At 49.2% G+C, this 24,733-nt stretch overlaps 1 protein-coding gene across 1 annotated transcript in view; it reads right to left on the bottom strand.

Annotated features, from left to right (window-relative positions):
* Nucleotides 1–18,228, bottom strand: part of P3H2 (prolyl 3-hydroxylase 2) — a 117,641-nt gene extending 99,413 nt beyond the window's left edge. The window contains exon 1 of the mRNA XM_028731831.2: nt 17,777–18,228. Within this exon, the coding sequence (XP_028587664.2) occupies nt 17,777–18,226 (450 nt within the window). The 5' untranslated portion in view covers nt 18,227–18,228. The remainder of the gene's footprint in view (nt 1–17,776) is intronic.
* Nucleotides 18,229–24,733: the final 6,505 nt, after the last annotated feature.

The following is a 24,733-nucleotide window of genomic DNA, read 5'->3' as shown; positions in this document are numbered from 1 at the left end:
TTTTGGTGTTTAATAGGTTACTGTATTTTAGTGTTTTGTTGGAAACCGCCCAGAGTGGCTGGGGAAACCCAGCCAGATCGGCGGGGTATAAATATATTATTATTATTATTATTATTATTATTATTATTATTATTATTATGATAGAAGTTTATAAAGTGAATGTGAAATATATTATAATATATAGGAGGGTGAGGGACAGTGGAGGAAAGTCACAAGGGTGTTTTAATGTTTGTAATCTAGGTTGGTGGTGTAATATGAATTTTGTTTTGCGTCTATGTGTTTGTTTGTAAATTTTTTCTTTAAAAAGAAAAGAAAGAAGTTTATAAAGTGATGCCCAGCATTGAGAAAACAGACAGAGAAAAATTATTCTCATTCACTCGTAACTCGTGGATTCAGATCACGTAAATGAAATGACTTATTCACGCAGTGCATTGTTAACCTTTGGAACTTTCTTCCACAGGAGGCAGTGATGGCTACAAACTTATATGGTTTTAAGGAAGGATGATGGCTCTGCTCTTCCTCCATAGTTGGAAGCAGCAAATACTTTTGAATCCCAGTTGCTGCAAATCACAGGAGGGAAAAGGGTTCTTATGGTCAAATTCTGCTTGCGGGGCATCCATCTGGTTGGCTACTATGAGAACAGGATCCTGGACTAGACTGCGCATTGGCCTGATTCTGCAGGCTCTTCTTACTTTCTTATGTTCTTAACTCCCTTGGCCCAGCACCTCTGTGCTTCTACTTTTAAAAAAAATGCCTGACAAAATTGCAGGAATTTCAAAAGCAACATTATTTTAAAAATATAAGAAAAGGCCCGTGGAGGCCATCGTCCTGTTCTCACAGTGGCCAACCAGATGCCCATGGGGAACCAGCAGGCAGGATCTGAGCACAAGAGCAATTCTCTCTTTTTGTGGTTTCCAGCAAAGCCTCTCCTCCTCCCAGAAGGGAGGTGTTGCAAAGGGAGCCATTCCCGTGTCAGCAGGGGGACGTATTTGGCTCCCTGCATCATGCAAAAGGCTGGGCTGGATGAATCCCTAGCCGGAATTAAGATTGCCGGAAAAAATATCAACAACCTCAGATATGCAGATGACACAACCTTGATGGCAGAAAGTGAGGAGGAATTAAAGAACCATTTTAATGAGGGTGAAAGAGGAGAGCGCAAAATATGGTCTGAAGCTCAACATCAAAAAAACCAAGATCATGGCCACTGGTCCCATCACCTCCTGGCAAATAGAAGGGAAAGAAATGGAGGCAGTGAGAGATTTTATGTTCTTGGGCTCCATGATCACTGCAGATGGTGACAGCAGCCACGAAATTAAAAGACGCCTGCTCCTTGGGAGAAAAGCAATGACAAACCTAGACAGCATCTTAAAAAGCAGAGACATCACCTTGCCAACAAAAGTCCGTATAGTTAAAGCTATGGTTTTCCCAGTAGTGATGTATGGAAGTGAGAGCTGGACCATAAAGAAGGCTGACTGCTGAAGAATGGATACTTTTGAATTATGGTGCTGGAGGAGACTCTTGAAAGTTCCATGGACTGCAAGAAGATCAAACGCATCCATTCTTAAGGAAATCAGCCCTGAGTGGAAGGACACTGGAAGGACAGATCCTGAAGCTGAGGCTCCAAGACTTTGGCCACCTCATGAGAAGAGAAGACTCCCTGGAAAAGACCCTGATGCCGGGAAAGATGGAGGGCACAAGGAGAAGGGGATGACAGAGGACAAGATGGTGGGACAGTGTTCTTGAAGCTACCAGCATGAGTTTGACCAAACTGCGCGAGGCAGTGGAAGACAGGAGTGCCTGGCGTGCTCTGGTCCAGGGGGTCACGAAGAGTCAGACACAACTAAACGACTAAACAACAACAACAATCATTTTCCCGGCTGCCGCACCGCACCTGTCAGGCCAGCCAATAGGGTTGCCTTGGGGGCGGGGTCTAGCTTCATTCAAGCGACCGCGGCAGCCCCGTGCCTCATTCTGTTTCCTGGAGTCGCAAATTGTGTTTTATTAACGGCCATGTGATCAAGCACGCTGACATCAGGTTCAGCGAGGTGGCCCTGTTTAGAGACGATGGCGTTCATATGTCTGATCAAGGAAATGATGTGTGGTTGGCCGATATCAGTAGCATTAGGGATTGGTTGCAGCTGTGAGGATATTTGGCAGCAAGCCTTTTAGCTCGGGTGGCGGTTAGGCATTGGAATATGTGTGCTGTGTTGGAGGATTGGGTATGCGCCATCATCTACCCCTCCACTGTTGGGTATTCCGTTAAAGGAATCCGGCGGTCGTGGATCCTGCCCAATGCCCTGCTGGTGGCTAGGGCCATGGCACGACCCCCGGTGACGTCATGGGGGACTTCCAGTTGAATTTGCATCAACAAGCTCCTCCCACTGGTTGTTAATCTTGAAATGCCCCCACCCCCCCTGTGCGGGGAGGGGTCATGTATAGCAGTGTTTCCCAACCACTGTTCCGCGGCACACTAGTGTGCCGCGAGATGTTGCCTGGTGTGCCGCGGGAAAAATTAAAAAATTGAAAGATTTTTTTTTTAAAAGTCAAATTTTCGATTGGGGCGCCGTCACTAGATGACCCCTGGGGTTCCCTCCCTCCCTCCCGCTCTGCGTCTCCCTCCTCCTCCTCCTCCTCCGGGGAGGCCCTTCCTGGCTCTCGGCCAAGGCTTGGCGGCTGCCACTCACTCACTCGCTCGCCCACCCGTCCCTCCATCCCTGCACCCAGCCTCTCCCCCTCCGTCCCCGGCGCGGGGGCTGCCGGGATCCGTAGTCCCCTCGCCCTTGGGCTCCGCGCCCGCGCGGGGTGCGCAAACTACGTTTCCCAGCGTAGCCTGGCGGGCCGGGCGTTTTGTTTGAAGCGCTCTTCTCCCGGCCATGGAATGAGCGCAGCGGCGGCGGCCGGGCGGGCAGGGGCTCTTCCGCGCAGACCCCGCGCAGCCTGCCTGCGCCCCCCGGAGATCGGGCGGCAGGATGGAGCCCGGGGATCCCCGCGGAGGCGGAGCGGCGGAGGCGGAGGCTGCCCCCCAGGTAGGGGTGCGTCGGCGGTTTTTTATTTTTGCAATGCTGCATCCGCGCCGGAGGGGACGCATCGGACCGCGGGGAGACCCCTTGGCGGGCGTGCAAGGCAATGCATGCGTGCAGTGCAATGCAATGGCAACGCGGCGCCCTGCATGCATGCATGCAACTTCCACCGGTGCTCCGGACTTGGCAGGTGAGGGGGGTCCCCAGTGGGCGGCAGAGAGAGCCGGGAGGGCGAAGGGGAGCCGGGGGGGAGCAGTGCTGCTCCCCGAGCCGAGCCCGGGGGGAAACTTCGGCGTCGTTGCGCCGGGTGTTGGAAGCGGAGGCTGGCGGGGGCCCCTCACCTGCAAAACCTGGTCGCCTCTCATATATTTCGTGCATTGCATTCATCGCCCGCTTTCTCCTCCAAGGAGCTCCCGGGGGCGCGCGTGGTTCTCCCCGTGTTATCCTCGCAACAACAGCCCTGCGAGGTGGGTCAGGCGAGTGGCCCAAGGGAGCACCCAGGGATTGTCCTGGCCAGGTGGGGTGATTTGAACCCTGCTCTCTGCCCGGTCTTCGTCCTCATTTAGCCCTCACATGTGCATGACTGTGCATGACTGAGGTTTCCCCCCCTCGTCTTGGCTATGGTGTGAGTCTGTGCTGTTAATTAATGGGGTTCTGCCTTCGGAGAAGATGAGCCAGCCCTCAAGGAGGTGATTATGTAATTTGCTAGCAATTCATGTCCCTCCCGGCGTGACGCTGCGCGCTGACGTCACGGGGCTGTAATGGTGGTGTGCCTCGAGATTTTTTTCATGAAACAAGTGTGCCTTTGCCCAAAAAAGGTTGGGAAACACTGATGTATAGGTTGTTTGATCCAGTGCCTAAGCCAATACCACTCACATGCTGTAACCAATAAAGTTGTGGCCTTCTTTAGCCCATTAACCTAAAATACATGTGTCCTTGTGTCTTATTTACCCCTGTGCGGGTTGCGGGTCCTCGACTCACAAGTGGCTTTCAGAGACATTGCTACCTCCAACTGCAGAGGAAGAACACAACCACCGTGACCAATACAGTGGTACCTCAGGTTACATACGCTTCAGGTTACATACGCTTCAGGTTACATACGCTTCAGGTTACAGACTCCGCTAACCCAGAAATAGTGCTTCAGGTTAGGAACTTTGCTTCAGGATGAGAACAGAAATCGTGCTCTGTCGGAGCGGCGGCAGCAGGAGGCCCCATGAGCTAAAGTTCAGGTTAAGAACAGTTTCAGGTTAAGTACAGACCTCCGGAACGAATTAAGTACTTAACCTGAGGTACCACTGTAGTTGGCAACTCACAGGAGTGAAAAACAACAGAACGAGCAGACAATGCACTTTTATAAATATGTGTGAGCACTGCAAAACTCTCATTGTCCCTAAGCCTGCGGTTTGGTTAGCAATGGTTTTGTTTTTGCTTTTCAAAACCTCAGATTTATTCATCCCCTGCCAGGTCCCGGCTTGACCCTGTCTCCTCTAGCGAGCATCTCCCTCGCCTGTTTTGTTTTGGCCAGAGATGCTTTGGCAAGAGGCTCCTCCGCTGTGGCTCCAATGTTTCCACCACACTCAGTCATGCGCAGCACCTAACAGCTGACATGAGCATTTCGCTCCCCCTGTTTCTGCTGGGCTCCCGTGCTCAGAGCTCATCGCCTCGCCTGAGACCCTCCAGACAAAGGAGGCAAGAGCCTTGTGCCAACTCCCCAGTGACTCTCCCATCCTCCCTCCCAGCAGAGGGTTTTCACCTCATTAAAGATTAGAAGCCCAAACACACCAAACAGAGTCAGGAAAAGAACAAGCTTGCTTACTCCAAGATGCTTGGCTGTCTTTGCACATTCCTCATGCCGAATTCCTACGATGAAGAGGTGCAGAAGGGCTTTCTGAAGGAGGCACCTGCAAGAACCTCCAGACCTGGATCTTGCCACTTCCCTCTTCGCCGTTTGTTGTTGTTTAGTCGTTTAGTGGTGTCCGCCTCTTCGTGACCCCTGGACCAGAGCACACCAGGCCCTCCTGTCTTCCATTGCCTCCTGCAGTTTGGTCAAACTCATGCTGGTAGGTTCGAGAACACTGTCCCACCATCTCGTCCTCTGTCATCCCCTTCTCCTTGCGCCCTCCATCTTTCCCAACATCAGGGTCTTTTCCAGGGAGCCTTCTCTTCTCATGAGGTGGCCAAAGTCTTGGAGCCTCAGCTTCAGGATCTGTCCTTCCAGTGAGCACTCAGGGCTGATTTCCTTAAGAATAGAGAGGTTGGATCTTCTTGCAGTCCATGGGACTCTCAAGAGTCTCCTCCAGCACCAGAATTCAAAAGCATCCATTCTTCAGCGATCAGCCTTCTTTATGGTTCAGCTCTCACTTCCATATATCACTACAGTGGTACCTCGGGTTAAGTACTTAATTCATTCTGGATGTCCGTTCTTAACCTGAAACTGTTCTTAACCTGAAGCACCACTTTAGCTCATGGGGCCTCCTGCTGATGCCACACCGCTGGAGCACAATTTCTGTTCTCATCCTGAAGCAAAGTTCTTAACCTGAAGCACTATTTTTGGGTTAGTGGAGTCTGTAACCTGAAGCGTACCTGAAGCGTATGTAACCCGAGATACCACTGTACTGGGAGAACCGTAGCTTTAACTATACGGACCTTTGTTGGCAAGGTGATGTCTCTGCTTTTAATGTCTCTGCTTTGTCGTTTAACCATTTCAAAGACAACACCTTGCTCACAGGTAGGGAATGGACAAATGGGCTGAGATCAGAAGGGGGGGGCTTGATAGTTCCTCTGCCCTCAGAGGCTTGGGTGGTGTGCCAGGAAAGGGCCTTCTCTGTGGCAGCCCCTAAGTTGTCAGATTCCATCCCCTGAGCACTGCACCTGCCACCTTCACTGTACAGCTTCCAGAGGATTTTGAAGATGCACCTGTTCACCCTGGCATTTGAAACTTCAGGTGTACCATTTTAAGACCCACCTTATTTTTACAGTTGTTTGTTTGTTTGTTTGTTTGTTTGTTTGTTAAAAAAATTATATTGTGCTGTAATGCTGTAATGCACCCAGAGACTTAGGGTGAAGGGTGGATAATAAATTAACGGATTGTTTCTCATTTTTCCAGTTCTCCACATTTTCACATTAGTTTGCAAAACACCAAAAGGCCTCGTGGAAATCCCTCAGCCCATCAGGGGGAAAGGTGATGTATAAATATAATAGTAATAGTAATAATAGCCATGACAACAACAATAGTTTCAACTAGTTTACACATTTTTTCTATGCAATCCTTGCCTAATATTAACATTTTCGCAAAGCCATTTCCCAACATTTAATGCATTTTGTATGTTACCTTTTGCTAATATGTACTCTGACACGAACACTTCAGTTGTGAGCACATTGCCTGTTTGGAGAAGTGCATTGCAAAATTCAGAAAAATGCAAACACCAAAGGATGTCTGTGTATAGTTTCAGGAACAGAATCGAATTCTGCCCCACCCTTCCTTATGGGGTGCCTGGCCCCCTGCAAAGTCCTACGGCAGGGAGGCCTCAGACTCCCACCCTTTGAACCTTCTGAGAGGCAAATCTGTGTCCTGGGCCTGAATCCAAGGTTTTTTTAGCATCTCCCACTGCCCCTACAATGTACCCCATCTCTATCACACACACAGAGAGAATCATGGCTTTTAAATTAAAAGAAATTGAAATAAATACAGGTCTTATGTATATAATAAAGGTTCATAAATGTACCAAGCAAAAACGTATATATATAGGCCACATGTCTGAAGCTGCACAGGAGAGCAGCCATAAAGCCATTTTGACTCCCAGGCTGACCAGGTGTTTTCTCTGCAAGGTCAAATGGAGGAGCCTCCCCATTGTCTTTTTCCTTCACAAATCCTGCCTTGTGGGTATATATGTGTATGAATAGGGTGAGCCTGTGACTTGGCTCAGGAACTAAGTACTTATCATTACAAAAGACTGGCCAGGCTCCCCAGGGTATCCAATCAAGTGAGCATTAACAGGTAACTTGCCAGACAGGAATTAAACAACACACTCAGATTTCTGTTGTAGACCACCTTTTCTGTGATGTAGGTATGATGTGTCTGGGGGTGGTCTTGGACTCCAGGGAGGGAATTTAAAATGTCTATATAAGGGCAGGCACACCTTTGTCCTGAGTCCTCCTCCTTTCCTGCGTGTGAGGGAAGCACCCTGTTGCAACAGATCAATAAAGATCAGGCTTATGAGCTGCTTTGCTTCTCAGTATTCTCTGCTTGGCCTCTGTTCTTTTCTCTGACCGATGGAGAACCTACAAAGGACTCTATAAGGGCTCTTGTGTCCCCCATAAGGGAATAAGGGCAGATTTTCGTTTGTTACAAAATTAAAGGGAGGAGAAGCTGGAAGGGGACATTTCTTCACCCTTCTTCGCCCTCCCACAGGCTGAGGCCACATTCAGCCACATTTGCCAGTCAAGGCGTAGGTTTTGCCTCCTGCCCCAAGCAGAAAATAAAAGGCCATTTCATATGCTGGGCAGCCCAGGGAGGCCCTGTGGGGAGAGGCAGGCAGCCAGGCTATTTCGACCACTGTGATCATTTAGTGGCTGACCCCAAATCCTTTGATGCCTGCCTGCTGCACAGCTTGTTAATGATTTCCTTGACATGGAAAAATAAAAGGAAAGTGAGGGGTGTTGGTTCAGATCGGTGGCACGGCTAAGAAACGCTTCTCAGATGCCTTGCCTCTGCCAGTGCTGGATTTATGCATAAGCTAAGCAAGCTATAGCTTAGTCCCCACTCTCTTGGGGGCCCCAAAAGAAATTAAAGAAAAAACTGGATGGACATTGGGCTTTCCTGGTTTGCTCATTTCTATATACAGTGGTACCTTGGTTCTCAAACAATTGCATTGTACAAGTTAGAACACTTAATTTCATATTAATAAAGCTTTATATAATTATTAGTAGTTTGCATCATATATTTACACCTATTATTATTTCATGTTATAGCAAGTTTCTAGAAACTAGATTATGAGTCTTTGTAAATTGTGTTTCTAAAGGAACTTTTGTTATTCTATTGCTATTTTTTGCAATCTCTCTCTCTCTCTCTCTCTCTCTCGGAATCATAGATCTGTAGAGTGGGAAGAGAATCGTTTGCATTGACCAGCCAGTCACATCTCTCACCCCCTAGGCTGTTAGCATTTATTCAGCAACACTCTGTGGTTGAATGCTTGCTAATTTCACTCATGTTTCCAGGTGGTTTGGGAGCAGAATGTGTCAAGAGATACAGGGAGGAATGGGTCAGAGGAAGGCTTTCAAAATCCCCGCGGAGCACTATGCAATATTCAGGAATTGGGCTACGAACATAAGGAGAGCCTGCAGGATCAGGCCCATGGGGGCCACCTAGCTCAGCATCCTGTTCTCACAGTGGCAAACTCGATGCCCCAAAGGGGAACCCACAAGCAGGATTCGAACTCAAGAGCAACACTCCCCTCCTGCGGTTTCCAGCAACTGATATTCAGAAGCATGGCTGCCTCCCACTGTGAAGGACCATCAATAGCCCTCTCTTCCTCTGTGAACTTTTGCCTGATCTTCTTTCGAAGCCATCTAGGTTGGTGGCCCTTCCTGCCTCCAGTGGAAGTGAGTTCCGTAGTTTAACTACACCCCATAGTTTAAATATGATCAAGCATTTTCAAGAAGCAAGCCCCAGCGCATGTAGCAATTTGCAAATGAAAGTTCCTTTGGATGTCTGGCATGTTTGCATGCTAGATGGCAGCTGCCTGGCTGATTCAGAGTTTCTGATCTTTTTCCATATGGTTGGCCAACGTTCTCTGATGCATCTAGCCAGACTGAAGCATCTTTAGTCCCTCGTGGGTTATTTTGGTCCCATATTAATTTTAACCATCCTGCGCAGGGTGATATTTATCCAGGGCCGAGTCCTCCGACTGACAGCTTTGCTCAGAGAGTTTCCAGCAAGAACCGAGGCCAGCCAGAACTTCTCTCTGGCTGAACAGGATTACTCCAGAACTAGATGCCAGCAAATAGCACAGATTCCTTATTACGAAAGGAATTATGCCTTGGTTTGCTGCAACATTGTTGTCTCAGACTTGGAACAATAGGCAATACGAAGAATGGAAAGCTCTGAAATTAGTCTAGCAATTACACAGAATTTTTTAAAAAGCAGAGCAAAGTTTTCCAAGGGATGGTTGTTGCACTTCAGTCTGGCTTGACATCTAGTTGGGAGCACCCCAAAAAATGTTGCCAGACAAGTGAATTGAGGGACAGTGGCTACTGCCAGGCTGCACTCAATGGGAGGAACTGTTTATGGAGACCATATGGATGCCTAGTTGAAACATGTCAAAGCACCTTCCCTGTCGCATGTGGCGCTCCCTGCCTCAAGAAAGATTTGTTCGGTCACCTCCGAGAGAGTGTTGCATCGCCACCACTTAAAATACGTTTTTGATTCTGCAACATTTTGACCTAATTTCACTTGCCCTCTCCTTTTTAAACCCTTCATTACTTCACGCTTCCCCCAAAGAGATTTGAATGCCGTTGTTGTTGTTTAGTCATTTAAAGGTCAGCACCAACACTTTGAATTGTGCTCAGAAACATACTGGGAGCCAATATAGATCTCTCAGAACTGGTGTTATGTGGTCTCGGCAGCTGCTCCCAGTCACCAGTCTAGCTGCCGCATTCTGGATTAGATGCAGTTTCCAAGTCACCTTCAAAGGTAGCCCCACGTAGAGCACGTTGCAGTAGTCCAAGCGGGAGATAACTAGAGCATGCACCACTCTGACGAGACAGACAGCGGGCAGGTAGGGTCTTAGCCTGCGTACCAGGTGGAGCTGGTAGACAGCTGCCCTGGACACAGAATTGACCTGCACCTCCATGGACAGCTGTGAGTCCAAAATGACTCTCAGGCTGCGCACCTGGTCCTTCTGGAGCACAGTTGCCCCATTCAGGACCAGGGAGTCCTCCATACCCGCCCGCCCCCTGACCCCCAAAACAGTACTTCTGTCTTGTCAGAATTCAGCCTCAATCTGTTAGCCACCATCCATCCTCCAACTGCCTCCAGGCACTCACACAGGACCTTCCCCGCCTTCACTGGTTCTGATTTAAAGGAGAGGTAGAGCTGGGTGTCATCTGCATACTGATGAACACCCAGCCCACTGGGTGTGCTTTCGAACTGCTAGGTTGGCAGGAGCCAGGACAGAGCAATGGGAGCTCACCCCGTGGCGGGGATTCGAACCACCAACCTTCTGATCAGCAAGCCCAAGAGGCTCAGTGGTTTAGACCACAGCACCACCCGCATCCTAACTAGAAACTAATCTCCATGATGCCTTCCCCATAATTTGCCAGCTAATTCTTTTTTTAAGTGAAGATGCCTGGGATTGAACCAGGACAGTCAGCATTTGGAATATGTGCTTTTATCTATGAGTTATTGTCAAGAGTTCACATAAATGCATTTCCAAGGACTGCCACCTTTCCTTTTCAGTCCCCCCCCCCAATCTGTCACGGATGCTTTGGCTGAGATTCCTGCATTGCAGGGGGTCAGACTACATGACTCTTGGGGTCCCTTTCAACTCTACCGTTCTTTGATTTTAAGAAAAAGAATAGAAGCACATTTATTATTTCCTCTAAGGAGTTCAAGGCACCCTACATGGTTCTCCCCTCTCTCCATGCTGTCCTCACAGCAACCCTGAGAGGGAGGTTAGGCCGGCCCACAGTTGCAAAACATGGTTTGTGGCTGAGCGGAGATTTGAACCCTGGTCTCCCACTCTGACCACGGCGCCACGTCTACCTGCATGCAGACTGGCAAGCTTAAACAGAAACAGGAAAATGAAACTGGGCCTGATTGTAATCCGGCGAGGAATGTAAGCAGCGTGTGATTTTTAAAAGCTTACGATCCACAGATCTCTCCTGGAGAAGCAAAATGTCAAAAGGGTGTAACCGAGGTGTGCCGGCATGTATTTCTTTGGGGAAAAGTTTGAGCAAGTTTCCAAAGGAAGAGAAGAAATGTTGAACTGATAGACCTTTAAGCATTCCCACAAAACTTTTGTTGTTGTTGAGTCGTTTAGTCGTGTCTGCCTCTTCATGACCCCCTGGACCAGAGCACGCCAGGCCCTCCTGTCTTCCACTGCCTCCCACAGTTTGGTCAAACTCATGCTGGTAGCTTCGAGAACACTGTCCCACCATCTCGTCCTCTGTCGTCCCCTTCTCCTTGTGCCCTCCATCTTTCCCAACATCAGGGTCTTTTCTAGGGAGTCTTCTCTTCTCATGAGGTGGCCAAAGTCTTGGAGCCTCAGCTTCACAATCTGTCCTTCCAGTGAGCACTCAGGGCTGATTTCCTTCAGAATGGAGAGGTTGGATCTTCTTGCAGTCCATGGGACTCTCAAGAGTCTCCTCCAGCACCAGAATTCAAAAGCATCCATTCTTCGGCGATCAGCCTTCTTTATGATCCAGCTCTCACTTCCATACATCACTACTGGGAAAACCAGAGCTTTAACTATACGGACCTTTGTTGGCAAGGTGATGTCTCTGCTTTTTAAGATGCTGTCTAGGTTTGTCATTGCTTTTCTCCCAAGAAGCAGGCGTCTTTTAATTTCGTGGCTGCTGTCACCACCTGCAGTGATCATGGAGCCCAAGAAAGTAAAATCTCTTACTGCCTCCATTTCTTCCCCTTCTATTTGCCAGGAGGTGAGGGGACCAGTGGCCATGATCTTCTCGTTGCTTTTGGCCAGGCATTCTGCTGAGTCACAGGAGGCTGCCCAAGGGAGAAGGAAAAACCTGCGAGGGACCTTCTCCGAAAATTCCCCCTGACTCAGCCTCCCTCACCATCTCCAAGGCTGTCTTCTCCCCGATGCGTATCTTCACTTGACACGGGGTGTCACGCCCTCAGCACTTCACGCAAGAAGCACAGGGCCATTGCAAAATCTGCAACAGTGCCAATGTGGCATAGTGGTTGGAGCATCAGACTGGGACCTGGGAGACCAGGATTCGAATCCCTCCCACTCGGCCGTGAAACTTTCGCTGGCTGCCACCACGGTCTAACCAACCCCGCAGGGCTGTTCTGGGGATTAAATGAGGAGGTAAAGGTAAAGGGACCCCTGACCATTAAGTCCAGTCGTGGCCGACTCTGGGGTTGCGGCGCTCATCTCGCTTTATTGGCCGAGGGAGCCGGCGTACAGCTTCCGGGTCATGTGGCCAGCATGACTAAGCCGCTTCTGGAGAACCAGAGCAGTGCACGGAAACGCCGTTTACCTTCCCGCCGGAGTGGTACCTATTTATCTACTTGCACTGGCGTGCTTTCGAACTGCTAGGTTGGCAGGAGCTGGGACCAAACAACGGGAGCTCACCCCATCGCGGGGATTCAAACCACCAACCTTCTGATTGGCAAGCCCTAGGCTCTGTGGTTTAACCCACAGTGCCACCCACGTCCCTCAAAATGAGGAGGGGGAGAACCGTTTTCTAGAATCATGGGGGAAAGTGGGATGTGCATGCAATAAAGAAAAAGTTCTTATGTTGTAAACTGCCCTGGGATCATTGGACGAAGTGTGGTATATACATTTAATAAATGACGGTGGTGATAATAATGTCCAGGCAGGGACCACCAGGCCACATGCTGTGGCAGAATCAGGGGTCTGTTTTGGGTGCTCCCAGAGATGTATGTTTCAGATCTCTGTATTTCTCATTCATTCATTCTTCCCAGCTGTCAATCATGCTGACTCCCCTCACTCCTCTGCTATCCTCACTTCATTCTCTCCGCCCTCCATAGTAGTGGCAAGAACATGGTTAGTTTTGGGGGGGTGGGAAAATGTGAGGGCTTTGGGGGCAAGCTATAGGGGAGGGGAGATTTAGGGAGCTGTGAGGGGATGGGAAAGGAGGAAGTTGTGAGGGGAGGGGTGGGTGAGGTCTAAAGGGGGCGTGTTGGCAATGGGGCATGGTTGCCAGAGGTTTTAGAGCCAGGAGAGCAGAGGCGGCAGCCTCTAGTACACAGCATATACAGTGGTACCTCGGGTTAAGTACTTAATTCGTTCCAGAGGTCCGTACTTAACCTGAAACTGTTCTTAACCTGAAGCACCACTTTAGCTAACGGGGTCTCTTGCTGCTGTAGCACTGCTGGATTTCTGTTCTCTTCCTGAAACAAAGTTCTTAACCTGAGGTAGTATTTCTGGGTTAGCGGAGTCTGTAACCTGAAGTATATGTAACCTGAAGCGTATGTAACCCAAGGTACCACTGTATCTCAGAAAATCATGGCGCATAAGGAGAAAGAGACAGGGAGGGAGAAGGAAAAATGCAAGCTTAGGCACCAGTTCTTAAAAGTTCACAGTTCTTATTGGAACCAGCTGGAAATGGTTCATGTAGCCTAATGTTTTAACTGTTTTTAATTCTGAGTTGTGAATTGCAACCTGCTCTGGGACCTGATGATGAAAGGTACGTAAATAATAATAATAATAATAATAATAATAATAATAATAATAATAATAACGCACATTGCGCCTTCTCCCCAGAGATCCTCGTCACTTTAGTTTATTACCTACAGACCTAGAGCCCCCAGCAGCCTGAACAAACTACAGTTCCCATGATCCTTTGGGCAGGGTGCTTTAAACGTATGGCGTGCACACAGCCTGCCTGTAAGATCTGTTGAACAGTGAAGCGTACTTGCTCAGGAGGTGTTGGATGAGATCACCGGATGCGACTGTTGCCCTACAGGGGGTTGGACTAGATGACCCTTGAGGTTCCGTCCCATCGTACAAATCTATGGTTCCACCTAAGAAACTATGCACAGGATCGCAACCTAAGCCTACTGTGACTTCTGGACCAGGGAAGAGCTTCAGAAATGCACAATATCTTAAACTGGGGGTGGGGAGCCTGATTTATTATGAACTGTTCCTTTCCCAAACAACCATTGGGAGCCAGCAAAGAAATGAAGGGTAATCCAGGGTTTGGTGGAGCGCAAAGCACCCGCTCCCCTCTTTGAAACCCACCCCTCTCCTCCTCCAAACAAAGGAAAGCGAAAGGGCACAGATAACCAGCAGCCGGCCAGCCAGCCAGAACCCCTCCAGGGAACAATTGTTCGGGATTCACGGCAGGAAGTCCAGCCTAACCTCATTTCCTCTACGGCTTTCGGGAACTTAACCCTCAGGTCAAGACGCAGTCCAAACCCACAGCAGGACGGCCGCAGGTCACTTACAGAGAAAATAAGGGCCTAATCCCTTTCCCTGCCAAGGGATCATCTGTGAAAGGAGGAGGGGGAGAGATGTCAGAAACTCTAATAAGGGAAATAAGATGATCCCAGGGCAAACGCACCGTGTGGATTTTGTGAGGGGTCCAGGCTGGGGGTGGCTGCGTGGCCTTTATGGCCTTTTCCTCCCACAAGAGAAGTAAAAATAATAATTTTATAATAATTTTATTATTTATACCCCAGCCATCTGGCTGGGTTAAAAACAAAATAAAACACCAGTCATTAAAAACTTCCCTAAACAGGGCTGCCTGCAGATGTCTTCTAAAAGTCAGGTAGGTGTTTATTTCCTTGATATCTGCTGGGAGGGCGTTCCACAGAGAAGGTGCCACCACCGAGAAGGCCCTCTCCCTGGTTCCCTGTAACCTCACTTCTTGCAGTGAGGGAACCGCTAGAAGGCCCTCGGAGCTGGACCTCAGTGTCCGGGCTGAATGATGAGGGTGGAGACGCTCCTTCAGGTCTACTGGGCCGAAGCCGTTTAGGGCTTTCAAGGTCAGCACCAACACTTTGAATTGTGCTCGGAAACGTCCTGGGAGCCAATGTTTGGCTCCTGCTTCCGACAGTGCTTTAAAAGTAAGGATTAGGCCAACCTGGTGCCCTTCCTGAGTTCTGGACTGCAACCCCAGCCAAGCAAGTAAGAGCCCCTCTCGAGGTGTCAGAATGATAAAATTGAAGAGTTGGAAGGGATCACAATGGCCATCTAGTCCAACCCCTTGCGATGCAGAATCACAGCTTTCCTGATGGATGGCTTTCCAAACTCTGCTACAAACCTCCATCGATGGAGGGCCCACAACCTTCCCAGGCAGTCCACATTCCACTGTCCAACAGCTCTTCACTCTTTTTCCATCATTGCCTTGCAACCTGCTCTGGAGAAAGGATGGCAAGAAAGCAGGGGATCCTTTCACCTGACACAAAAAGAGGGAGACAGTGTCCTCAGAATGATTGAGGATATGAGAAGGGCTTTTTTTCCAGCTGTGGCACCTCTCAGGTGGGGGCAAGGGAGGTGTTCAGGGTGAGTTCCAGCACCTTTCCCCCCCTAGAAAAATAGCACTGGGTACCAGTATTAATGTGGTCACCTGATTTGGTGTTAGAGGTCGGAAAGGTGGGAATGTTCTCCAGGATACAGGTGAGAAGTCTCACCTGCAAGGAAGCCCACTGCAGGAGCTCCTGGGGTTCAAGCTGCTGATGAAGACACAGTTTTCAGCATCCAGTTTTTGGTGGTGCCAAATGGCCAGGTGGTGTAGGGAGAAAATGGCTCATCTGTGGGTGTGGTGTAGTGTAGTGGTTAGAGTATTGGACTAGGAGCTAGGAGACCAGGCTTCAAATCCCTGCTTGGCCATGAAGCTGACTGGCATTAGATCTTTGGGACTTCAGACAAGAGTTTTTCAGAGCTTGTAGAGTAGATGTTCTACCACGGAGCCTTCCCTTCCCTGTCTCTCTCAGCCTAACCTACTCTGCAGGGTTGTTGTGAGGTATGTCACCTGGAGCACCTTGGACAAAAAGGTGGGATATATAAATATCCCCATGGAGCAGATAGAGAAGAGCACAGCTGGATGGGACAAATGAGGATAAACCAATCAATGTGGAGGGCAGTTGTCAGCTGTAGTGGAAGAGTCTTCTTCCCTCCTAAGCAAGACTTGGTGGAGAAAGGCAAAGGACAGCCAGGATGAGAGGTCTTCTCCAAGCAGATGGTGAGAACCTCAACATGGGAGGCAGGAGGGAGAGATCTGAAGTCTCAGGGCATGAGGGCATCTCCCTTGGCTGGATATGAGTTCTCCTAGTAAGCTGCATGGAAGTAAGAGCTGGACCATAAAGAAGGCTGATCGCTGAAGAATGGATGCTTTTGAATTCTGGTGCTGGAGGAGACTCTTGAGAGTCCCATGGACTGCAAGAAGATCAAGCCTCTCCATTCTGAAGGAAATCAGCCCTGAGTGCTCACTGGAAGGACAGATCCTGAAGCTGAGGCTCCAATACTTTGGCCACCTCATGAGAAGAGAAGACTCCCTGGAAAAGACCCTGATGTTGGGAAAGATAGAGGGCACAAGGAGAAGGGGACAACAGAGGACGAGATGGTGGGACAGTGTTCTCAAAGCTACCAGCATGAGTTTGACCAAACTGTGGGAGGCAGGAGTGCCTGATGTGCTCTGGTCCAGGGGGTAACGAAAAGGCGGACAAGACTAAACGACTAAACAACAACAACAACAGTAAGCTGCCTTATACAGAGTCAGACCATCTAGCTCCATATTGTCTACACGGACTGGCAGCAGCTCTCCAGGGTTTCAAGTAAGAGACATTCCCAGGGATTGAACATGGAACATTCTGCATGCCAAGGTGATGTTCAGCACAGAGGTATGACCTTTTCTAGGCAGGAACATAGGACCAGGTCAGACCATGTGTCCATCAAGTTCAGCATTGTCTACACTGACTGGCAGCCGCTCTCCAGGGTTGCATTCAGGAGAGTCTCCCAAGGCAGATGCTCTACCCCCTGAACAATGGCACTTCCCTCTCTGCAGGGAAAGTGTCTCTCACGCCCTGGTGGTTCACCTACAGCAATTTGAAGGAAAAAACACACCTCATGTTGGTTGGAGACCATCCCTGGAAGCAGAACTACCACAAAATCAAAGTAAATAACCATTTACGGCCCTTTCCCGATGCCTCAAAGACAGAACCAGTTTGTATGTGTGGAAGGGTGTTAGCCGGGGGAGGAGGGTTCCAACAAGAGGGTTACTGATCCCTATAACCCAGACAGGCTCCTCAACCCTCATACCTGGATAGGTCAAGAGGTGTCACCTGCTTTGACTGTTTCAAACATTTTATTTTAAAACACTGGAACTCCCTGCCTATTAATCTCAGGCAGGCCTCTTCACTGTACGCTTTCTGACACCTGCTTCAAGACATTAATGCACAAAGGAGCCTACTCAGATGTTTAGAAAGCTGATGTGAGTTATATTCATTATTCTTCAGCCTGTTGTTAAATTAACTTTTTGAAAGTTTTAGATTATCGTTGTTCACTTTTCTTAGCGGTCATTTCATTGTTTTATCTTTTTCATAAACCACTCTGAGGTGGCTGTTATAGAGTCAAGCAGCGTACAAATTTTATGAAATAAAAAAGTTACAAATTTATTTGTAACTCTTCCTGGGATACATGGATTCAAATTACACACTGGGCCATGAGTGAGTGGTGACCTTGAGGGCCAGTCACTGCCTCTCAGCTTAACCTACCTCACAGGGCTGTTGTTGTGGGGAACAAAATGAAGGGTAGGACCTAGAAGACCTGGGTTCAAATCCCCCCACTTTGCCATGAAGCTTGCTAGGTGTCCCTGGGGGCCAGTCTCTGCCTCTCAAGCTAGCCTACCTCACAGGGTTGTTGTGGGGGTTAAACGAGGACGGGGGGAGCCATGTGTCCTTATGCTCTTTGGAGAAAAAGGTAGAATATAAATGCAATACATTAACAACAAACAACAACAACAACAACAACAACGCAATGATTATTCTCCATGCGCAAAGGTGCGCAGGTGAGGCATAGACAGGCGTGGGCACTCCCCTCCCTTACCTGGATGTAGGCTCTCTGGAGGAAGCTGTAAGGCACCCTGCGCTGGAAATCCGCGCGCACCTCGTCGCTGGCGACGTGTCTGGAGTCCGCCCCGGGCAGCGCTTCCCGGCGGCAGGAGCGCAGGCAGCGCGCCCGGCGGAGCAGCGCGCCGAAGAAGCGCAGGTCCCGCCGGGCAGCATCCTCGCGCGGCTCAGCGTCTTCGAGCGGCGCCTCCCGACGGCAGCGCAGCGCGCAGCCCAGGCGCGTCTCCCGCAGGCGGCGCTCGGCGCTCACCGCTGCCTCCAAGAAGCGCACGGCGCCGGCAAAGTCCCCCTGCGAGTGCGCCTCCACGCCGGCTGCGTAGAGCGCGTCGTAGGTCGGCCCGGGCTCCGGCTCCCCGGTCCCCGACGCCCCCAGCTGCAGCAGCAACAGCAGAGGCTGGAGCAGAAGGAGCAGCAGCCCGGGGGCCATCCCCGCCGCCCCGCTTTCCGGGCTGGGGTGCGCCGTCGAGGCTGGGCAGGTGGCGACGGGCGCGCCGGACGGGGCGCACGGAGGATGCTTTGCGGAGGAAGGCTGCTGAAGCTGGCTGTCGAGCGACGGGCGCTCCTGGGAAGGCAGGAGGGAGGCGACGGAGGTGGAGCCCTCCCCCTCGGGGTTTCCCCTCCGCCCAGTCCAGAGGGCCGGGAATGCCCGGGGGGAGGAGAGACAAGCCGTCGGCGCTTCCCTCGGCTGCGAGCGGAGCAGGAGAGCCAGGAGAGCGAGCGAGAAGCCGCTGGGGGGAGCGCTCCGTCTGCAGCCCGGCCAAGCTCGCTCTCTCTCCTCCCCGGCTGGCTGCTGCGCCGGAACCGGCAGCGCTTCCAGGGCCGGGCGCGCCTCTCGCCCGGCGGGCGGCTTGCCTGCTTCGCCCTCCTCTGCTCGCCAGAGGGACTGCTTGCCTGCCTGCCTGCCCTGCTCGGCGGGGCGGAGAGAAAGAGCAGGCGGAGGAGGCTGTCCCTCGATGGCTACCGGCGAGGAGAGCGAGGAGCCGGCCGTGCGGCTTGACCTGCGGGGGGAAAGGGGGTTTCCCCCTTCGCAGTTTCTTCCCACTTTTTCTCCCCCGCCCTGCCTCATTCGGAACAGCGGGTGCTGGAGAGAGAAGGCGTCGGGGGGGCACGGCAAAGTCTCATTCGTATTGATATCGTTATCATATTTCTACCATGCCTTTTGCCGGGCCGGGACGCGAGGCGGCTCGCGCAGAGAAATCAGAACAAGCTGAAAACATAGAAAGGACAATCGTCAAAATGTACTTAGAAATAGAATTTAAAAAATATCAATTTCTGGTGGTTTTTGGATTTCCTGCTCACCCGCAACCGAAAGGTCCTAGGGCGCGTTTGGCAACGTAAAAAGGCCAAGTTAAAACCAGGGCCACCAACTTAGCTCAGGTAGAGAGGGTCATCTCTGGGTCCGAGCACCTTCTCTCAATTATGTATGGTAGGAACATGTTGACACACCTTTTTCTGTTGCGGCTACCAGCCTGTGGAACTCCCTGGCTCAAGACAGATTTGTTTGGCCAGCTTCTGGGCTTGCCAAAAGCACCTCATTGACTTCTGTGAGAGGCAGTGGCTGGGGCAGTTGGCCCTTTGACTGGGTCCAGAAGCACAGGACTTTTCTCAGGCTGATTCATTCCACCAAGATCCTATACTCTAGCCTCTGACTTTCCTGGAAGTTGAGTGGCCTTATCTTTGCACATTGCCTCAGGAAAGTGAGGAAAATTCTCAGGAATGATTCACACCCTGGCCAGCACTTTCTTGATCTCCTGCCCTTGGGCAGAAGATATAGAAGCAGGATTAGTTGCTCCAACAGGGTAAAGAACAGCTTCTATCCATGGGCTGTTAGGCTGCTGAATGAAAAGATAACAACAGGGCAACGGACTTTTGGGTTTGGTGGGTGTGCATCAGTAAACAAGGGGAATTAAGACTAAGAGAGCTGAGTGGTGGGTGCTCATGTAATCTCACAGTATACAAGTTGTACAAGTGACAATAAAGTATTTCAATTTCAATTGCAGTGCTATTATTTTTATTTTAAATTTCAGTCTTGAACCTGCTGTATAGTCATTTCCAGTATTCTTTATGCTGCACAAAAGCTGCAATCCTTTGCATGCTTTCCTGGGAGTAAAGCCCCCTTGAAGACAAGGAGATTGAATCCTGAGTACACAATTACGCCCATAACTGAGCTCAGTTAGTTAGAGCGTGGTGCTGATAATGCCAGGGTTGCAGGTTGGATCCCCGTCTGGGACAGCTGCATATTCCTGCATTGCAGGGGGTTGGAATAGATGATCCTCAGGGTCCCTCGCAACTTTGTGAATTCTATGATTCTAAGGTCTAAGAGCAATGGAATCCAACAGTTTCCTTGTGAAATTTGCTTAGGGGCAGATTTCCAAAAACAAGCTGTCTAGTCTGAGCTTCATTTATCCACATTCAAAAATGTCTCTATAATTTTTTTATTAAATTTTCTGTATTACAATTTAAAATACTCGTTTTTACATCCTTAAAATATCAATGACTTCCCTTCCTCTCTTTCCATGGTTCATTTTACATATCATAAATCCCTGCATATCTTACAAAACCTATACCATTCAGTATTCCATCATTACATCCATCAAGACTTATTTACACTGTTGAATCTATCTTAATGCTGCCAGCGTTTTCAGCTGTACAAAATTATTTCCCATATATTCAATAAACGTTTTCCAATCTTCTCTAAACATGTGTTCTTCTTGTTCTCTTATTCTATATGTTAAATCTGCAAGCTGAGCATATTCTGTCAGCTTAAATTGCCATTCGTCTTTAGTTGGGATCTCATTTGTTTTCCATTTTGGGCTAACAAAACATGGGCCGCAGTAGTGGCATACATAAATAACATTTTTTGACACTTGGGAAATTCAATCTGAATTCTTCCCAACAAAAAGAACTCTGGTTGTTGTTGTTTTGGAAAGTACTTTTAAACATTTTTTATTTCCCGATACTCTTTTACATGTCCACCACATGTGAAAGAAGGTTCCGCCCACCTCTTTGCATCTCCACATTCAAAAATGTTTGCAGCATCAGAACATAAGAAAAGCCCTGCTGTTCAGTTGTGGTGGTCTTTGTTTTCATGTGTGAATGAACAACCACACCCTAGGCCAACCCCAACCTCACTCACCACCAAAGGAACACAAGTGAACAGCAGAGAACCTGCACAAGCAACACTGACACAAAACCCCACATTTATTAAGTAAAATAGAAACATTGCCACCCAACCCCACTCATCTTTCCCCCCTCCACCTCTTTCCTCCTTTTCTTCCCAATGTCTCAACAAATGAAACCGATTTGTAAAAAAACAAATGTTATATGGAGGGGAAAATACGAGAGAGAGATATTGCACACACCTTTGTAAATAAAAAAAAAATCTTTAATAAAAATACAGTGGTACCTTGGGTTAAGTACTTAATTCATTCTGGAGGTCCGTACTTAACCTGAAACTGTTCTTAACCTGAAGCACCACTTTAGCTAATGGGGTCTCTTGCTGCTGCCGTGCCGCTGGAGCACAATTTCTGTTCTCATCCTGAAGCAAAGTTCTTAACCTGAAGCACTATTTCTGGGTTAGTGGAGTCTGTAACCTGAAGCGTATGTAACCTGAAGCGTATGTAACCTGAAGCGTATGTAACCCGAGGTACCACTGTACATTTTTTTTAAAAGCCCTGCTGAGTCAGGGCAATGGCCCATCGAATCCAGGATCCTGTTCTCATAGTGGCCAAACAGATGTCTCTTCTGGGAAGCCTGTAAGCAGGATTTGAGCACCATAGCACTCTGCCCTCCTCTGGTTTCCAGCATAACTGCCTCTGACTGTGGAGCGCAAAGCATAGCTATTCTGGCTAGTAACCATCAATCACCATTGATACATGAAGGCTCTCAATGCACAGGGACATAGGAAAGAGACTCACACTGAGTCACTGACCACCAGCAACCCTTCAGGAGGAGGGGGCTTCCCCAACTCTACTGGGAGTTGCTGCAAATTCAGCCTGTGGAGTTCTCCAGCCAACAGCCCCTGCAACTGCCAGCATGCTCATCTGTCTTTTTGCAAAAATAAATAGTTCTGCTATGGTGCCAAGTTCTTCTCAACTCCCACCCCCTGCAGAGAGAATGATTTATGGCATGGAGGTGCCTCATACCACCTGGGTGGGTTTAATTAGGGAAAGCCTGTCCTTACAAGTTAACAGGGTTATGCAACAAATGTTTTTTAAAAAACACAGCTGTATGCTTTTCTTCGGGGGGGGGTTATTATGCAGCAGGAGGAGAACATGAGCTGCAAGCAGCTCTCGAATCTGACCGACTTAGTAGGGTGGGCTTGGGTGCAGTTGAGAAGCCAAGAAAAATCCCCCGGTGTCATTCAAATGATCTGTTTCTTGGCAATTGCTCCCCTAAACCTTCCCAACTCAGAGAACATGGATCCCTGCTTCCAGGTGCCTCCCTCAGTATATGTTGAGTACATCTTGGATGGTTTCGCTTTTCTGGCTGCCCTGACCTCTTTCATTTCGGTGCAGAATCTCACTCCTCTATCTAAAGGAGTTACTGCTTGGCCCCCTTCAGCTTCACCACCTGGGATTAGGGCCAGCCAAACGAAAGCCTCCATGAAGCATCCCCTTCCAGCCTTCCTCAGCTGCCGGCACATTTTGTAGCCTCCCTTGATGTCTCCCTTTTCACCTCTGTGGAGTCTGACCTGCCAAGAAATTACTCATGGTGGAATCATCCTACAAGAAATGACCTTTTCAGTTTTTCTTTTATAATTCCCCCTACAAAGATCTCGCAACCCAGTGGAACTTGCTGTGTGTGTAGAGGATCTCCCCTCATCCAGGAAGCAAACTATGAAAAATAGAGCCTTATAATGTTTTGTTCGTTCAAATAATCCTCTGGAGTTCCAGGTTCTGAGCTTCCTGGTTCTGTTGCAGAGAAGCAGTGATTCTATTTATTTGCTGCGCCTCCATTTTGATTTCTGGACTCAAATATACTATAAACCCTGCTGGATGAGGCCAGTGGCCCATCTAGTCAAGCATCATGTTCTCCAAGTGGCCAAAAAGATGCCCCAGTCAGAAACCAGCAAGCAGGATTTGAGCACAAGAGATCTCTTCTCCTGCAGGTTTCCAGCAACTGATCTTCATTGCTGCTTCCCACTGCAGAGTTGGAGAAAGTTCAGAACAGGGCAGCCAAAATGATCGAGAGGGTGACAAAGTGACCCGCCTATGGAAGAAAGGTGGCAGGAGGTTTTGAATCATAGAATCATAGAGTTGGAATAGACCACAAGGGCCATCGAGTCCAACCCTCTGCCAAGCAGGAAACACCATCAGAGCACTCCTGACATATGGTTGTCAAGCCTCTGCTTAAAGACCTCCAAAGAAGGAGACTCCACCACGCTCCTTGGCAGCAAATTCCACTGTCGAACAGCTCTTACTGTCAGGAAGTTCTTCCTCATGTTGAGGTGGAATCTTCTTTCTTGTAGTTTGGATCCATTGCTCCGTGTCCGCTTCTCTGGAGCAGCAGAAAACAGCCTTTCTCCCTCCTCTATGTGACATCCTTTTATATATTTGAACATGGCTATCATATCACCCCTTAACCTCCTCTTCTCCAGGCTAAACATGCCCAGCTCCCTTAGCCGTTCCTCATAAGGCATCGTTTCCAGGCCTTTGACCATTTTGGTTGCCCTCCTCTGGACACGTTCCAGTTTGTCAGTGTCCTTCTTGAACTGTGGTGCCCAGAACTGGACACAGTACTCCAGGTGAGACACAGTACTCCAGGTGAGTTTTGGTTTAGAAAAAAGGTGGAAGTGGCATGATGTAGGTTTCTAAAACTGTGCCTCCTTCTCTCATAACACAAGAACTCATGAACATCTTAGGGAGCTGCATGTTGGAAGATTCAGGGCAGAGAAAATGAATGAATTCTCCATGTAATATAATCTAATAATAATAATAATAATAATAATAATAATAATAATAATAATAATTACATAAATAAATTATTTATACCCCACCCATCTGGCTGGGTTTCCCCGGCCACTCTGGGCAGCTTCCAACACGATAAAACATCAAACATTAAAAGCTTCCCTAAACAGGGCTGCCTTCAGATGCCTTCTAAAAGTCAGATAGTTGTTTATTTCCTTGACATCTGATGGGAGGGCGTTCTACAGGGCGGGCGCCACCACCGAGAAGGCCCTCTGCCTGGTTCCCTGTAACTTGGCTTCTCGCAGGGAGGGATCCTTGTAGCTTCACTACTCGCAAGAAGGGAACTGTCAGAAGGCCCTCAGCGCTGGACCTCAGTGTCCAGGCAGAACGATGGAGCTGAAGACGCTCCTTCAGGTCTACTGGGCCGAGGCTGTTTGGGGCTTTAAAGGTCAGCACCAACACTTTGAATTGTGCTTGGAAACGTACTGGGAGCCAATCTAACTCTTTCAAGACTGGTGTTATGTGGTTTCGGCATAGGAGAAATGGGGCACTGTCCCACTGACCTCAGCTCTCAGCTGCCTGCCTTTTTCTTACTGGGAGTGACCTTGGCTCTCATCGTCTTCTATTCTCAGTGCTGCCCTTGCAGAACTCAGCAAGTGAAGAGGAAGATCGTGGGGGACTACACTAGACATTAGTTGCTTCCACCTGTCATGGGCTCCCTGGTGCCCCCTGCTGTTGGGCTCCTCACCTTCTGCCCTACTGGCCACCACTGTCCCAACCCCAGAGTCCAGCCTATGAGTTTGGCGCTCAACTGGTTTGCGTGATTGAGTTCACTTTTCAAGAACAGGCTAAATAGAATGGCTTGGATGACCTGACGCCACTAAATTACTATAATTCCAGCACCATCAATGCGCATCTTTGTGGGTGTCCAGCAATATCACAACCTCTGTTATGAGAAAGCAAAAACACTGCTGGCTTCCACCAGATTTCTCTGTTCCAAAATGGCGCCCATCTAGGAGCATGAG

The sequence above is a fragment of the Podarcis muralis genome, chromosome 6, assembly GCF_964188315.1.
Source record: "Podarcis muralis chromosome 6, rPodMur119.hap1.1, whole genome shotgun sequence".
Classification (NCBI taxonomy): domain Eukaryota; kingdom Metazoa; phylum Chordata; class Lepidosauria; order Squamata; family Lacertidae; genus Podarcis; species Podarcis muralis.
This window is presented reverse-complemented; position numbering and strand designations above follow the sequence as displayed.